Here is a 16,751-nt window from a genome sequence, read left to right as displayed (position 1 = left end):
AGCCTGTGCCTTTTTTAGGGCTTCAGAAGGATGGTCAAAGCAGAAGCAGGTTTGTAGGTACTGTCTAGAGCTATATAAGGCTGGGGAAAAAGGCTTCCAACAGCTCTTGTACCTCCACTGAGTGCACTTAAGGGTCCAGAATTTGGGTGGGAAGGGAAACAAACCTTAAGCATTAAGATAGTATCTCTCATTGTTTTTGTTAATGTATTCTATAAAGTATTTTTAATGATTCTTCTTAAATAGCAAGATTAACTGGACCAATTCATATAATCCTGGGCTAGTCTTCACTCTCAGTCTTTGTTTTGAATTTGTAATAAATATTCTCATGACCTTTTAACCACCTACAGCCCTTAATGTTCACTTCCTATACTAAGCTTTAACTACTTCTAATATTTTTTATAAAGCCTTACTGTAACTTTCATGAGCTTTGGCTCATTTACTGTCAATAAATAATGAAGACAAAAGATGATCTTGTCTTTGTGATTTTTTAATAGGTTGTGATGAATGGACTGACACTAAAAATGCTGAAGGGGATTGACTTCCTGAATGTGGGAATCGTGAAATGCCACTGTGTGTGAAGTGACAGCGCAGTGGAAGTTTGCTCAGTGAGTTGGGCCCTAATTTGGGCTTTTAGGGGAGTCATTTTGCTGATCCTGACCCCTTTCACTGTTTCCTGTGCAAGGTGCTGCTTCCTGCAGCCCATTCCTGCCCTGGGGCTCAGCCTGTGGCTGCCACCTCTCCCTGTGCCTGCAGTCACCTCCCACCCGGGGGAGCGCAGGTGTTGCCTCTCCTTCCATCCCTGGGGTGATGGCTGCTGCCTCTGAACTGTTCAGTCTCCTGCCTCTGCAGCCTGAAGGGCTCCAGCTCCATGTGCTCCTCCCTGGGCAAATCCCCCAGCCCAGAACTGGGATCGTCCCACACCTCGGCCATGAAGGAGCAGCAGCTGATGGTGAGTCCACTTGCTTAGGGGAGGAAATGGGATGGGGAGGAGCAGCTGGGTTGTACCCAGCCCTGGCATCCTTCAGTATCCTTACATATCGTGTTCTCCAGCTGTCTTCTGGTGTTCCTGGGCTCTGTGGTCCAGGAACCACAGAGGAAAAACCCAGACTTGTGCTAACTGGGCATGATTGAAAACAAAAGTCGTGTATAAGTGTCCTGCAGAGGAAAAAAAAATGTGCTGTAGGGCAGGTGAGGCTGGGTAACCTGGCAGGTGGTGATGGTAGTTAGTCCTCAGTGTGCCTGTCTTTTTGAGGTCTGACATATTCACAATAAACAGCCAAAAGCAGCTGGGATTACAGTCCTGCATCTCTCTTTGTTGATCCCAGTAAGAGGAATGCTTTGAAAATGTAATCCTCTCCCAAGTTTCAACCTTCAACCCTGTGCCTCCCAGTTAAACTGAAGCATTGCTCTCACAGTGTGCTGGAACATGACTGGGGCAAACACAGAAACCCCTGCTCAAACTGGAATCGCTTAAAATAAAGTCAATAATATGTGGAATACCTTGCATTCCTCTCTAATGCGAGGAAAAGCCTTAGTACTTGGTGTGACCCAGCTCCACATGCTGCTTATTTGGGTTTGTTTTCTTACCCTCACTGGCTGGGGCTCACAAGTACTGTGATTAACTGGACCATTCTGAAGGTTAAGTCTGTTCAAGAGAGACTTGCATGATCCCCTCTGCCTCCTGCAGAATTTGGGATTATGGTGTACCAGATAATATTTTTAAATGCTTTTAAGAGATTAGTTCAGCCCTTGGGAATGAGATGCTCATAACAGTGTCACTCAGCTGTGTTTAGGGAGATGATGAAGCTGCAACAATTAACTTATTCTTGTGAATATTAAAAGCTATCCAAAGCTGAGGAGCTTACCTTATACTCAGAGATGTTCCCAGTGAAGAAATGTTCCTTTGTTGGAGCTACTCAAAATTGGCTACTACAGTACTTAAGACTGGGAGCTGTTTGTGAAACCCTCATTTGATTGACACATAGCTTGTTATTGTGGAAATAAATCTGATTCCTATAGAAACTAGCTGCTTGTGACTGGTGGGGCTGCAGAACGAGTCTGTTTTGATAACACCCACCCTCCTGATATGGTGTTGTTCCTGTGCAGTGTTTTAGAAGCATCAGCTCTCCTGGCAGGAGCTGCAAAGGGGGTGTTGCTGTGTTTTATGGAAGGGGAAAAAAAGCCATGGAAAAGTGAAAATAAAATTTTTCAAATCTTTGTTATTAACTGAGACCTCAAGGACAGCTGTTAGGTGGGATTTCAAATAGACCCTCCACCAGGCACACAGGTTTGGGATTGTGCCACAGCTGCAAAGTGAGTCAGGGCCAGAGCAGGACCTCAGCTTCAGGGGGCCCAATTAACCCCACAGCTGATCTGTGACACCACATTTTCTCTATGACTTCACATGTAGATTAAACAGGCTGAAATACATGTGCTCTTGTCTATTATTAATGCTGACAAATAGGTTGTGCCATTGTGTTTTAAATCTTCGAGTCAAATTATCGTCTGCGTTTCAAGCAAAGCAGTGTGTTTCTGGCTGATTGAGTTGTGGCACGAGGCACTGGCAGTTAATTGCTACTTTATAATCAGTCCTGCAATGAATTCCAGCTCCTGAGGAACCCTGTGGGAACTGCACAGATCAGGGCCAACTTGCTCTGATCTGGTTGAACAGGCTCATAAGGATTGCTACCTGGGATTAAACAAAATGGGTACTTACTGAGATGCAATTCCCTTTCTTTGTCATGGATAACTTTAATCAGTGTTTTGGAAGCACCAGGGGAATCTGTAATCGTGCTCAGCCCTAGGACTGTTGGTACCACGGTCCCAGACCTCCGAAGGTTCCTGCTGGCAGCTGCAATGACACGGCTGAGTTCACTCTGCCACCTTCTCTGTCAATCAGTCGGAGTCTTGCTGTGCTAGAGGCAGAAACGGGGGAAGAGGGAGGAAGAATTTGTCAAGATAAAAGTGCAAATCACGAGAGAATGAACTCATTTAAACTTTATAAACTTCCTTAAACTTCTAGGCCTTAAGCTTTAAGGTTTTGAGTTTGATCAGCAGAAGAGACGTAGCGAGAAGCTGTAGCCCTTGCTGGTGCCTGCTCAGAGCTGAGCCCTGCTGCAGGTTTGTCTGGGTGGCCTCAGCACAGCCAAGCCACGTGTGTGCTGTGTGTGCAGGTGGCCCTTCGCATCCGACCCCTCAATGAGGCCGAAGAGGAGGAGGGAGCTGCGCTCGCTGCCCGCAGAGTGGGCGAGCAGGTGAGCTGGGGACCCCCTCCATGGGCACTGGGGACTCTGCCAGGTACCCCAGGGGCCACCCCAATCCTCTGGCTCCTCTGGTCCATGTGCAAGCACCTGCTTTCAAATCCTGCAAACCCCCTGCCCTTGCTGGGACACGGCAGGGATGCAGCTTCTCATGCAATGGCACCTCTTTTTTCCAGTTCTGCATTTCCCACCTCTTGCTCCCTTTTTTTCAGAGGCAGGAATTGCAGGAGGCCCCCACTTACCTCTTCTACATTGCTATATCTGTTTACATATTTTTATTGTGTCCTTGTTATTTACCTTCATTTTCAATGTAAATCCCATTATTTTCTTTTGTGCTTCAGTTGATCTATCTCTGAACCCTTCCTGAACACACACTAATTCTGTAATATATCTGGTCTCCACTCAATAGTCAAATGATAGAAGCCCTCTGAAGCAAAGAGAACATGAATCTGTCTTTCCCCTTTATGGATTATCTTACAAATGCAATTTTTGTTTAGCACCTTACCCGTGAAATACCTTTTTTTTTTTCTTTTCTATTTTTAAAGCAGCCATTAATCTCACAAGGATATTAGTTTTATTTTTATACAGCTTATTCAGACTTGCATCATCTCCCCCAAGATCTATTTTCTCTAATGGAAATCTGGGAAGGAAATGTGCATTGCATTAGTCTGAGTAACTTCTGTCTATGAGAATGCTTTTCTCTTAATAATGCAAATAACTGTAATTATGAAAGCAAATTAATTGACTGGGCAATTGAAGTACTTAGATTTCCTGGTGTATTTTGATTTGCATTTATGTTCCCTTCTATTTTTACTCTCAGCTGAACTCATTTAGAACTGCTTCTGTCTGCTTATTAACTCTAACTCAAAACTGACTCTGCTAGTGGCTTGTTATGTTTTAATGCTTCCATGCAATAGCAGAAGATTTGTGCTTTTAGAATACTGCTGGTTAGACCAGACAGTAGCCCCAGGTTGGAAAAGGACTCTTTGGATGCATGGATACACTGTGAGCAAAATTTTGGATGTTACAAGAGCTCAGTAAAAGAGGCCTGAAAGTGTTAGTAAATGCTCCTAAACTTCTAAAGGAAACACGATGACCTCATTCTCCAAGCTCTGCTCTTGCCTGTCACAGTTGCATGTGCACATGATTAAGTGTCAGTCCCTCTTTTGCAGGCAAATCCTGCTGCTGAGGACAAATCAGGAGTTCCCTTTGGAGTTTATTCTTGTGTTGCTTCAGGTTTTTAAGGCCTGAGCTGGACCAGTGAACACTAAAGAATTTTAAAGAAGCAACAACAAAAAAGTAATTCTGCTAATTGAAAACTTGCAAATCAAGGAGGTACTTGTTAGAGATTTGGAATTTAGCGGGAAATGCAAAAGAAAAAGAAAACCCAAAGTTTTGACATTTTCTGAACTCCATGGGCACCTGTCCTGGATACTTGTCTCTCTCCTGGTGCACCAATGCAGTTATTCTGTCAGTCAAACAGTGGTTGATCTATGCTCTAATGATCTGTTTACCTCGGAGAGAGTGAAAGCTGCTCTGGAGCAGGAGACACAGGGCTCTCTGTCCTTCCCTTGAGCCTTGAGCATCTCCTTATGAGCCATCTCAGTGGAGCAGAAACCCATTCTCCACAGTAATAATACACTCTGATAATCATGTACTAAAATAGATCCTAAAGGACTGAAAGGAAACAGAACCAGTTCTGTAACCTGCTGCAACTCCTCTCCTACCTTTGTTTTTCCCTTCGTAAAAGCCAGAAATGGAATGAAGTTTCTGTCCCTGAGCAGTGCAGATATTTCGATCAGTCCTGATGCACAAAAGGCCTTGGCAGATGACTTTGGGCAATGTTTCTCCTGAAGAACTTGACTATTTTCTTTCATAATTCCTGTCTGAATCGTAGCTGAAAATTGAGGTAAGAGGTCCTGTGTCTCCCTGCCTGCATGGGGGCCTGTTGGGTGTCATGTCCCTGCAGCCACTGCTCTTGCCCAATGCCAGCGACCGTTCCACTGCTCAACAGACCTTCAAAGCATTTTGCAGTTCTCCAAATTACAGGAGTTGCAACATCACTTGCAAAACCAAGTCTGTCGGCCTCAGCATTGTGTGTGTAAGTGTTTTCCAGGCAAAGCTGCAGTGCAGCATTCCCCTGGCCAAGGGATAGTGCTGTAAGGAATCCCCACAGGCTGTTAACCAAACCCAGACCTAATGTTTTGTCTTCTGACTTTGTCCTGTAACAGAGGGTGGTCCTGATGGATCCAAGTGAAGATCCAGATGACATCCTGCGAGCCAACAGATCCCGAGAAAAAACCTTTGTATTTGACATGGTTTTTGATCACACAGCAACCCAGGTAACAGCCTTCCCTTTTTTTAATCCAAAGGCTTAACACTACAATTGTTTTCCCTGCTTAGAAGAATGTTTTTGGCAGGTGAGTAGAACTGCACAGCCCAGAGGCCACATGTCACCTAGATAAAAGGTGACAGTGCTGAAGGTGAGAGGGCTGCGAGGGTTTTCCTTTTGCCAGACAAGTGGGGGGACATATATGCAGTGTTCAGTCTGCCTCTGCCTCCTGCTTTGGCCTCCCCAGGGGCAACAGACCTGAGCAGGGATGAAGAACTTTGTCTCCCAAGGTCTCTGGGGAATGAGATCATTGTCATGTTTTTGGCTCTGTTGCTCACACAGCTCTTCCCTGTGCCTCTGTGGTTTTACAGGCTCATGGAGGGAGCTCTGGTGCCCTCACTGAGCCATGTTTTGCAGACAGGTATGAGCTACACTGTGAGGATTTAATCAGCACCTGCATTCTGTGATCACCACAGCCTTGCTTCTCACAGCAGTTTGCTCATCTGTGTTCTCTTTCACACCCAGCTTCAGAGTGGCAGCCTTGTATGCTACCTAAGAGATTTTTGGAGGCCCACTGGCACTTCTCCATAAAGGATAAGGTCATGGAGAGAATTTATTCCCTTCTTCAGCAGACACAAAGAAAAAGACACAGTATTTCATGTTCAGAAAATAATCATATTTAAGGTTATTTCTTTCTGTAGGCTCCTGCACCTTACCTGCCTTTAGAAAATTCAATAAACCTCTGTGCTTTTCTGCTCATTTTGATGATGTATCAGAATTCAAACAGCTTGAGAATCCTTCCAAAGCCCAGGAAATTTCTAAAATAAAGTGAGAAAATAATGGGGAATGCAATTAGTTACAGGATATTTGGACAGCTGTTATGCCTGACCGAAAATCTGTGCTTTTTTGACTGAATTAGGAGGAAGTATATGTGTCCACGACCAAAAACCTGATAGAAGGAGTTATTTCTGGATACAATGCAACCATTTTTGCATACGGTCCAACAGGTAAAGTAGTTCCTGTAGCTGTACTGCTCCAGATGAATAAAATATCACAGTGAAAGCCAGAAATATTGAGCCAATTAAGTGCTTGCTATGAGGACAAGAGTGAAGCATTAAAATACCATTCTCATTGGGAACAGTGAACCTCACTGAAATGCCAAAGTAACAGTGAAGCTGCCTTATTTGAAAAGTCACTTAATTGAGGTAGAATTCAGTAGAGACAAATCTTCCCATTAAAAGGAGGAGGTAATAAGGGCATCTGTGCAATGCTGGAGGCTGATCTCAGGAGAACCCATGTAGCTGTAGAAAGCATTTATACAGAACAGAGTATAAACTGCTCGGTGAGCAGTTACTCTACCTGTCTGCCCATCTGCCAGGCCTCTGCCCACTCTTTCTGGATGGCATGCACCGTGTCTCTCCTCAGGCAGTGTCATTGCAGCATAAGAAACTGGAGTAACTGGAGGAAAGTAGGGGGTAAAGCACAGAAATCCCTAGGAAACAAGGTATCACTTGTTGTGGAAACTTTCTCAAGTGGAAGTTTGGCTTTGCTGCTGCTCTCTTTATCTTCAACAGGAACAGGAAAAACCTACACGATGCTGGGCACGGACAGTGAACCAGGGATTTACATCCGTGCTCTTGGTGACCTCTTCAAGGGCCTTGGAGCCACTGCTGAGGAGGTGGATTACACAGTCTCCATGTCCTACCTGGAGGTGAGGTCTGTGCTGCCTTAGATCCAGCCTCTGTGGAGCAGCTGTAATGGGAAGTGGGGTATCTGAGTCTGTCCATTGAAATGCAGGATCAACTCAACCCTAAGGACCCAGTGCTAGTCTCAAACCAACCTTCCATTTCTTACCCTCAGATCTATAACGAAGTGATCCGTGACCTCCTGAACCCATCCTCGGGGTTCTTAGACCTGAGAGAGGATTCCAGAGGCAGCATCCAGATAGCAGGAATTACAGAAGTCTCCACTACAAATGCTCAGGAGGTACTGTGGTCTGCAGTGAGGGGAAAGGGAGGGTGTTTGTGCTTTCATGCAGCAGTGATTTAAAATTTCTTGACACTTTCCTATTGCCTGTGCTTACTCAGGAGTAAGGACATTTTGTAGCAGGACGTTGGTGGGACTGGATTAATGTGATGAATTATATGAAAAGGGCTGATCAGGGAGTCAAGTGAGGTGTAGGAACCAGGGTAAAATCCCCAGCTGTCCATCTGCTGGCTCTGCCTCCCCAGGGTGCACCCTGCCTTCTGGGAAGGGCAGGAGTGCTTTGATTTGTGTACCCGTGTCAACAACCAGTTGGAGAGTGAGAAGAATTAACTAAACCCCCTTGAACAACACTGATGTGCACTTAAACATGTGCCTTGGACATGAGATAAGCAGGCTTCACAGAAAACAGCCCCAAACACAACACACCCGCACTCCCCATGAGCCACAGGGAGAGATCTGGGGAAAATCAACAGCAAACCCCTGCCTGCACGAGCAGAACAGGGTTTGCCAGTGCCCTGGGTGAGGGGTTCAGTCTGAGGGAACGCTGTGCTGTGGCTCAGGCAGAGCTGTGCATGTCCACGGGCTCTTCTGCTTCCTTCAGATCATGCAGCTGCTGATGAAAGGCAACAAGCAGCGCACGCAGGAGCCCACGGCGGCCAACGGGGCGTCCTCCCGCTCGCACGCGGTGCTGCAGGTGACGGTGACACGGAGGAGCCCACGGAAGGAGACTGGCGAGGAAGTGCGGGTTGGGAAGCTCTTCATGGTCGACTTGGCCGGGTCAGAGAGAGCGGCTCAGGTACAGCCAGAGCTTGGCAGCTTTTGGTGAGACCTGGCTCGATTCCCTGGTCTGCTGTGCGGGCTCTGCCTGCCCTCAGCCCTGTGCGCTTCTCTGCTGCTTCAGAGGAGTAGTTTGTACCTGAGACAGCCTGAAAATCATGACTCAGTGTGGAGATATTGGTGATACCTTTCATTAGGCCAGCTGCAGTAATTGGAAAAACGTAAATCTGCTTTTGGGTTCAAGCCTTCCCTCAGGTCTGAAAAAAACAGCAGCGAATTTCACATCTGAAGAGAAGCTGTGGTTTGTTAGACAGGGATTGGCCGGGCTGTTGGAGAGAAAGCTGGTGCTGGTGGAATAGAGGGATGCTGGTGGGTGGAAAATAAGTCAGCTGGCTCCTATGGGAAGGAGGAAATGCTTGAACTTGGGGAGGTGATTTGAGGAAGAGAGATTTTACATACCAAGTATCTTTACTGAGACCAGGAATTCTGGAGTGATGTAGTTATGCACCTTAATATTTGAAATAATCTTTAGAAGATAATTAATAGCTATCTTTTAAGAACTAAGACGTCAAAGCTGGGCCATTCTTCAAGAAACACATTCCTACCAGCATCTCTGTGCCTCAGAGTGGGGTTTAACCCAGCACTTTCAGGTTGATTTTTGCAGGAGGCATTGCTTTGATATCCAAGCCTTGACCCTGGTGATGCCGCACGTCTTCCTGAGGTGCAGCCCCACTGTTCTCAAGCATGGGGTTTGTCTGTCTGTCCCCCTTCCCACTTTCTCCTCCCAACAGACTCAGAACCGGGGCAAGAGGATGAAGGAAGGAGCCCACATCAACCGCTCCCTGCTGGCTTTAGGCAACTGCATCAACGCTTTGAGCGAGAAGGGCGGGAACCGGGCCCAGTTTGTCAACTTCCGAGACAGCAAACTCACCCGCCTGCTGAAGGTGGGGCACAGCCCCCTGCACCCAGCACGGGGCTTGGCATCACTGCTCAGATTAGGGCTTGAGGGCTGATCCTTGACTATCTCTGTGCGTTGCCATTATCCAGCTTGGAATGCTGCTCTAGGATCTTGCGTGAGCTTTGCAATGACTTGGACAGAGCTGTGCCTGTAACATGTGATCTCTGTGATTAAGGAAGGACCTTCTATAGGGTTAAAGCAATCCTAAAGATTTGGGTTGTACATCTCAAAGCTTACAGGTGACCAGGGATTTCTTAAATTAACTTACTGCCTTTGAATGTTTTATCCCTTCTATAAGATTTGGCTGAAATTGGCCAATAAATTTGTTGGGGCACGAGGAAGGAAGACTGAGAGTGACTGTGTGCTGTCACAAGTTGTCTCTCCCTTAGGAAATCAGAAAGGCTGCAGACACACTCTTTGCCACGCTGGTTATTTTATGGATCCTTTACAACCTCATTTGTGAACCTCCCCTCAAGCCTTGGTGCTGAGCTATCGCTGCTGCTGCATGACAGATGTGTTTTCTAGAGGATAGTGGGAAGGAGGAGAGACGGAGAGAAACTCAAGGCTCCTGTTGTGAGTGGAATTCAGAAGCTGCCAGTGCATTTGTGGAAATTGCAATTCTCTTGCAAAAATTCTTCTTTTGTAGCAAGTTAATTACTTATTGATTTTGCTGTTGGTAGTGAGAGGGCCTAATGAATGGTCTTTTACCAGCACTTCCTTCATTCTTAATTGGGATTCTCCATCAGAATCTCAATGAACTGCAGGGGTACCCAGACACAGTGGTTACCCCTGAGCAGCAAAACCCTGTCACATCCCTACTAACCACACCAACATTGCATCCCTCCAGGATTCCTTAGGGGGCAACAGCAGGACCGTTATGATTGCACACATCAGCCCAGCCAGTTCCTCCTTTGAAGAATCTCGAATGACCCTGATCTATGCCTACCGAGCAAAAAACATCAAGACACAGGTACCAGAGCAAACCAGTCCCAAGGAGTTTGGGCTTAGAGATTCAGTGAGGGTGGTGAGGCTCTGGCACGGGTTGCCCAGGGAAGGTGTGCTTGCCCCATCCCTGGAATTGTTCAAGGCCAGGTTGAACAGGGCTTGGAGCAACCTGGTCTAATGGAAGGTGTCCCTGCCTTAGAGACTATCTTTAAGGTCCCTTCCAACCCAAACCATTCCATGACTCTATGACTAAAAGCTTTCAAGTGGAAATAGCAGATGTGGTGGGTGAGGGGAGAACACACTTCAGGAGGGGGCAGTGCAGGTTGGTGTAGGGACTCGGTGTGAGTGAGAGAAGAAATACATATGAAGGGAACAGTGGAAAGCAAATTGTTTGGGTTGTGAAGGAGAAGAGGAATCTGAAGGTGAAAAGAAGGGGGCAGAATAATGGCAAGGCAGAGGATGATATGCCTGGTATGGATCTGGGTGCACACCACAAGGAATGATGGATGGAAGATGATGACAGTGTATTGGGAACGTCCCAGTGCAGATGCTGGGCTTGGAAGAGGAACTAAAGGCCTATAGCAATGAAGAATAAAATGGAGAGGTTCATGGGGTGAAGGAAGATGAACAGTGATCTACAACAAGGTTTTCCTTCCTTCTGGATCTATGTGTTTTTCCTGTGAACACAGGCTCCCTGGCTTTTCTTTGTCATATTTTGGGAATTTCCACGGATTAGGGAAAACCACTAACTTAGTCTCCCCACTCACGAGGGAAAATCCTTTCCCATCACAAGATTCAGTGCCCTCCAGCTGAAAGCCTGGGTTTGTTTGCAGCCCTTGTACCAATCATGGGACCAACACTCACCTATTCTGGCTCCCCAGGTGAAGTGTAACCTGCAGAATATCTCCTACCACATGGACCAGTACACCGGCATCATCGCGGAGCTCCACAGGGAGATCGAGCGTCTGAAGGCAAGGGTCGAGGACCAGGAGAAGGAGGAAAGTGCAGCTGGCCCTGACCTCGGGGTTCTGCAAGGTAGAGCCAGGAGCTGGAACGGTTCTGGGGTGTCTGGAAGGATGAGAGCGGGAGAGGAGCTGTGTGGGTGGGTTGTGGCAGTGCCTGGTGGGTTTCTGTGCAGACACAGCTGGGGGAAGCTCAGAGAAGCGAAGTGGAAAACACAGTCTGATGGGCAGTGGAGGCAGGTGGAGGAGCTGAGGTTGTTTTTCTGCAGGAGCCTCTCTCTGATGTTCCGTGTGACTCTGGATATCACCCTTCTCAGCATCTTCATCAACGTTAAAATGTGTTACATTTCACAAACCCGCCCTTCAAAAGAGATTTGACATCAAATGGTGGCATTTGCTGGGGAAGTCCTGTCTGTCACAGAGGGGTGACCGAGTTGTAGCCTGCGTCATCATGGGCTCTGAGGCTGTGTCAGGACACCGAGCTCTGCTCTATGGTTCGTTGCATGTAATTAAAGAAAGAAAAAAACAGAGAGACAGGCAGGGCGAAGATTTTAAAACACTGATTGTTCTGCCCCAGGGATTGTTCCTTTTGTCAGTGAACCTGGCAAGAAATGAAATAAAAATAGTCAAGTTCGCTGACAGACTAGACAGGAGATATAATATGCCTCTGCTACCAGTACCCAAGGTCATTTCTAGATAACAGGCACAGAAAACTGATACCTTTTTGGTTTTGGTGGGTGGAAAGGCAGAAGAGATGTCCCTGCAATGCAGTATCCTCTTAATATTCACAAAAGCATGGCAATGAGCCTTATTTATTGCTAATAATATAAAGCTATACCAGATTTCTTCGGCACGTGATGAACTTGACAAGACTGCAGAATGAGGCAGAGTCCTGTAAATGAATGTCTTTTAACGTGTGGCTTGGTCCCAGAGTAGTTTTTGGGGGGACTTCACAGAATTTCACCTGGCCTAATGTCAGCTCAGAAATGTCTTTTCCTGCAGCAGAGGGGCAGCAGGGCTCTGAGGCACCCAGCAGCCAAGCAATGAGCACCTTGCGGGCGCAGCTGATCGGGGCTTTCAGGGAGCAGATGGAGATGCGTCACAGCCTGATGGAGCTGGAAAACACCAACATTGAGCTGCACGTGGATACCTGCAGGCACCTCCTAACAATTGCTGAGTGAGTGCCTCCTTAGCTTCCAGCACAATGTATATAGGGACCTCCAAACTCGCCATGGGAAGTGAGTAGGTGTAGCTCCATAAGGCAACCAGCACATATCGCATCGAGTTTAGGCTCAAGACTAAAAGTGGGGAAAAGCACTGTCCTTCCCATGGAAAGAACACATAGGAGGCCTGTCTTACAAATTTCCAAAGGGGAGGAAGCTAACTGTGCTCTTCTGAGTGGTTTGTCCAGCTCCAAAGCAGCCTGGACTAATTATTTCTGTTGCTGCCATGGAAGAACAAGCTGGACAGACACAATGAAGGGCTATGCACCACTAGAGCTATGTCACTGTGTCCCAGAAGTTCCTTTCTCTTTCTGGCTGGCAGCTGGGAACGAGAGAAGGCTCAGGTTGCATGTAAGGATGACATGCCGGCAAAGGAGGAGAAAGGAGAAATAGTGGAGGAGGAAGACAGGGAAGTGGATGTCATGAATTCACCTGAATCGCATGAAGTTACAGTAGCAAGAGAAGAGATCAACCTGCTGCTGGCAGAACAGCGCAAGACAGCGGCCCTGAAGGTGAGGAGGTGAAGGTGCCCTTAGGATTTCTAGTCTGCCCCCTGCCTGGTGGGTACTTGAGGGCAGGATGGCAGCAGCATAACTCAGAGGTTCATGTGGATTTGGGCTCGCACCACAGAAGCAGTGGGGCAGCTGGACTCCTAAATAATTTGGGGTGCTGAAGGAAGCAGCATGGAAAGATTGATCTTTGCATCATCCCTGTGTCCTTGTGGTTTTTAGGATGAGGGAAAAGCACCCACTGGGTTTGTATTACCTATAAGTGAGCTAATCCTTTCCATTTTGAGGGTTTGTCACTCATTGGTTGTTCAATGTGTTGGTAATTGCTTTTAGTCATTGTTTTTTTGGGTAGTTCCCATTAACATTTGAGTTCCTCTAGGCAAGGACTGTGCATCTGTATATATCTGCCATGACTGAAATATGGTGGCTGGTAGTAGAACAAGCAAAATACAAAATACTTCTTGTAGATATTACTTCAATCTCAGCATGAAGGACACAGCAAAGATTTGCTCAAATGCCTTTGTTGCCCCAAGAAGCTGAGCTGCCTTGGCAAACCCCTATCTGTCTTTTTCAGACAGAGCTGGAGCAGCACTTAGCAAATGCCAAGGAAAAAGCTTCCCAGATGGAGGAGTTTTTCCCCAGACAAATCACTAGTGAGGATCAGCAGGAGGTGCTCAGGCTTCTCTGCAGAGCCCATGAGCTTCAGCTTGGCAACACAGAGCTGCAGCCAAATACACTGTACAGGGAGAATCTATTGTGCCAGAAGGATTTTGTGATCCAGCAACTGCAGCAGCACTTGTTACTCTGTGAAGAAATTATTCAGCAGCAACATATGCTGATAAAAGGTAAAGCAGCACCTTTTCTCTTGCTTTGTCCTTATCTCCAAGCTTTGTTTTCTGATGGCAAACTGGAGAACAATCCATCCAGAAAACATGGTCTTGGGTGTCATGACTTCACAGTTCTCAGTTGTTTTTCTAGGAGTTATTTTTAAGTCTTCCTCCATATCTCTGCTCCAGCCCAGAACATTCCTGTCCCAGAGACACTGGAGAGGTTACACCACCTGCACCTCTCTGAGCTGGAGGAGGGGGTGCTGAACCGCCTGCTGCTGCTACACTCAGTGATGTCCAGCATGCTCAGGGTAAGGCAGAGCAGCCTGTTGTGCTGGAGAATTCACGCTGTCCCATGATGTTGTCATGGCCATGGATTCACACACAAAACCTGGCTGGGTCCTGGTGCCAGTCAGAAGCTGCACACTGTTTTATGAACATGTTGCCTCTGGAGTTCTACTCTCCTTCCCTCCTTCCCCTTACCTCAGAGGATTAAGGCTTTTAGCAGCACAGAAGCACCCAGGCAGTGCTGTGAATGACCCAGCTTCTGTTGTGTCAGATTTGAGAGAGAACTGGTTTGGTTGCAAAGAGAAAAGCAAAGGTTAGATGGCCAAACATGCAGCACTCCAAGGGACTGCTGAAGGAGACTCTTACCTAGAGACATCTACTTGCTCATGGCACAGTTGTTATTGAGGTCTTCAGATCTTTCCTGACAGAATGGAAAGATGCTGCTGGCCCCTTTTTCTTTGGAAAACAGTGTTTTGAGACAGTAAGGGGCTGCCAGGAAATTGCCAGCCTTCAGCAGGGAGTCCAAGCACCAGCGTCTCCTGTTTATTATGATTGTCTAGAATGAACAGGGCAAGGAGTTGGGTTTCACCTTGAATAATAAACTTAATGTTAGTCATGTTGTTATATGAGAAATTAAACTACTCTGAGTGCCCCTCTACAGGAGGGGAGCAAATAGCAGGTGGCTGGAACTATGCAGAAGCACATGGGGTATCAAGGGTGTCTTTGTGATACAGACTGAGAGCCTGGGCTGCAGAAGGGGCTTTACAGTGAGAAAAATCTGCTGAGGGTCTCATTCTTCCCTCTTCCCGCAGCCCCACAAAAGCCCTTCTCTGGATGTAAGTCAGCATCTGGATCCCAATAAAGATGAGATCAGAAAGGGTCTGCCTGGGAACATGAAGGATATTCCCTGGGGAGTGAAGTTTGGCATTCCCTCCATCACCCTTGACTCAGACAGGTAATGTGAGTCTTTCTCATTATTAGACTTATTCTCTAGGGCACAGAGACCTGGTAGCTCCCAGCTAAGTCCACAAAGCTGGGAGATATCAAACTGGAAGGACCTCTAGAAACTGGAATCTGCCAGAAGAGACTTTTCTGGTACATTGTTCTTGCAAATCAGCTCCATGTTTTAGCAGGAGCCTTCTCTGCAGAGAGAGGCTATGGGACAAGTTTCAATTTGCTTCTGTTGGTGGGCAAGCATTTAAATCAAATAAAGTAACAAAGTTTGTGAGGATCAGGGGACAAAATATCTCTCCTTCATGAATCCTGAAGTATTCCTTGCTGTGTTCTTTATTATCATGTTTGCCAGGTTTCTGGCTTTCTCCACAGCTTGAGAGCTCTCAGCTAAACATGCTGCATCTCTCCCTGTTGATAAGGGGCCTGTGCTTTCATCTCATAACCTGCTGGCATATTCTGTTCACAGTGGCAGCTGCAGATCAGCTAAAACAACACCCTGTAGGAAGGAGGGGTCTGTGGACACCCACATCAGCCCAACTTTCTCTGGTTTGCCAAAAAGCCCAGCTCAGCAGGTCAGTATGGCAGGAACTGAATTCAAGGCACATTTGATGTGGAAAGCACCTTGCTCTTGTGATGACAAAAACATGCACAGCAGCTAAATATGTGAGGAAGGTGGTAAAATTGCTCCTAGAGCACTGGCCCTGGGTTTAAAACCTGGGATTTAACTAAGAGGCCAAGGCTTAACTGCCTTCTCCAATTTAGGCACTCTGTGTGACTCACCCGTCTCCAGTGTGTCCAGTTCACTCAGCACCCTGGAAGAGGAGGGACAGTTAGGAGCTCATCAGTTCCCTGCTCACTGGCTGACTGACTCTGTAGCCATGGCTGTGTATGGGAAATACACAGTCAAAAAGCTTTGCTTTTGTTTCTCTGTGCACAGAAGTTATTGTAACAATATTTCAGGTGAAATTTAATGTCTTCCAAGTGTTTTAAAGTGCTTAGAAGGGGGAAAATATAAAAGCTTTGAATGAAAAGCAAATTACACTGCAATTGCTTTGATTTTTAGCAGAAACCAACAGATGTTGCTGCAGGGAAGTTGACTCCCAGGCTGCACTCCCCCACCTCTCTAGGCTTCCATGGGAAAAAGTCACCTGCAGACATTGCTGCTGTTCTATGGAGTCCAGAGACCTTGGAGGAAATTGCCACCAGCACCAAAAGCATCTCCCTCATTGCAGCCAGTCGCCGCTCCAGAGCCCAGCACAGAGACCCTGGGAGCAAAGCCACCCCAGTCCACACCTCTGGGGAGGATGTGCTTGAGTTGAAGTATCCAAAGGCCAATTCTATCCCAGACTGTCAGACAAGAGACAGGGCATGCATTGGAGGGTTGCTGTTGGAGCCCACAGCTGGGAGCCAGCTGTGCTCCCCAGCCAGGGGAGAGCTGAGGAGCAGGAGAGACCAGGAGGTGTCTGCTGGGAGGACAGCCAGAAAGAAAAGATCTCACTCTCTTAAACCAAACAGGGTAGGAACACAAACTCCCTTTGTGTTTCTTTCTGAAGGGGATAGATTGAGCAGAAGGCATAGACCCAGTGAAGCTAGGGTGGTTTTTAAATACAGGAAGAGAAATGTAGTACAAACTGCATGGGGAAATAAGTTAAATATCTTTATTCTTCTTCTAAATATCTTCACCCTTGACCTCCTGCCTAAAGAGCAAGCTAAGCCGGTCAGGTGGGAAA

At 46.9% G+C, this 16,751-nt stretch overlaps 1 protein-coding gene across 1 annotated transcript; it reads left to right on the top strand.

Annotated features, from left to right (window-relative positions):
• The first annotated feature begins 928 nt into the window (after positions 1-928).
• Positions 929-16,734, top strand: LOC108496529 (kinesin-like protein KIF19). Its single transcript, XM_017813314.1, has 18 exons — positions 929-949; positions 3,174-3,254; positions 5,492-5,602; positions 6,512-6,599; positions 7,167-7,303; positions 7,453-7,578; positions 8,180-8,374; positions 9,147-9,299; positions 10,161-10,283; positions 11,140-11,293; positions 12,223-12,397; positions 12,766-12,955; positions 13,527-13,797; positions 13,969-14,090; positions 14,880-15,022; positions 15,488-15,593; positions 16,085-16,593; positions 16,725-16,734. The coding sequence occupies exons 1-18, from the start codon at positions 929-931 to the stop codon at positions 16,732-16,734; spliced, it is 2,715 nt and encodes a 904-aa protein (XP_017668803.1).
• Positions 16,735-16,751: the final 17 nt, after the last annotated feature.

Source organism: Lepidothrix coronata, unplaced genomic scaffold (genome assembly GCF_001604755.1).
Source record: "Lepidothrix coronata isolate B3197 unplaced genomic scaffold, Lepidothrix_coronata-1.0 Scaffold41, whole genome shotgun sequence".
NCBI classification, from domain to species: domain Eukaryota; kingdom Metazoa; phylum Chordata; class Aves; order Passeriformes; family Pipridae; genus Lepidothrix; species Lepidothrix coronata.
This window is presented reverse-complemented; position numbering and strand designations above follow the sequence as displayed.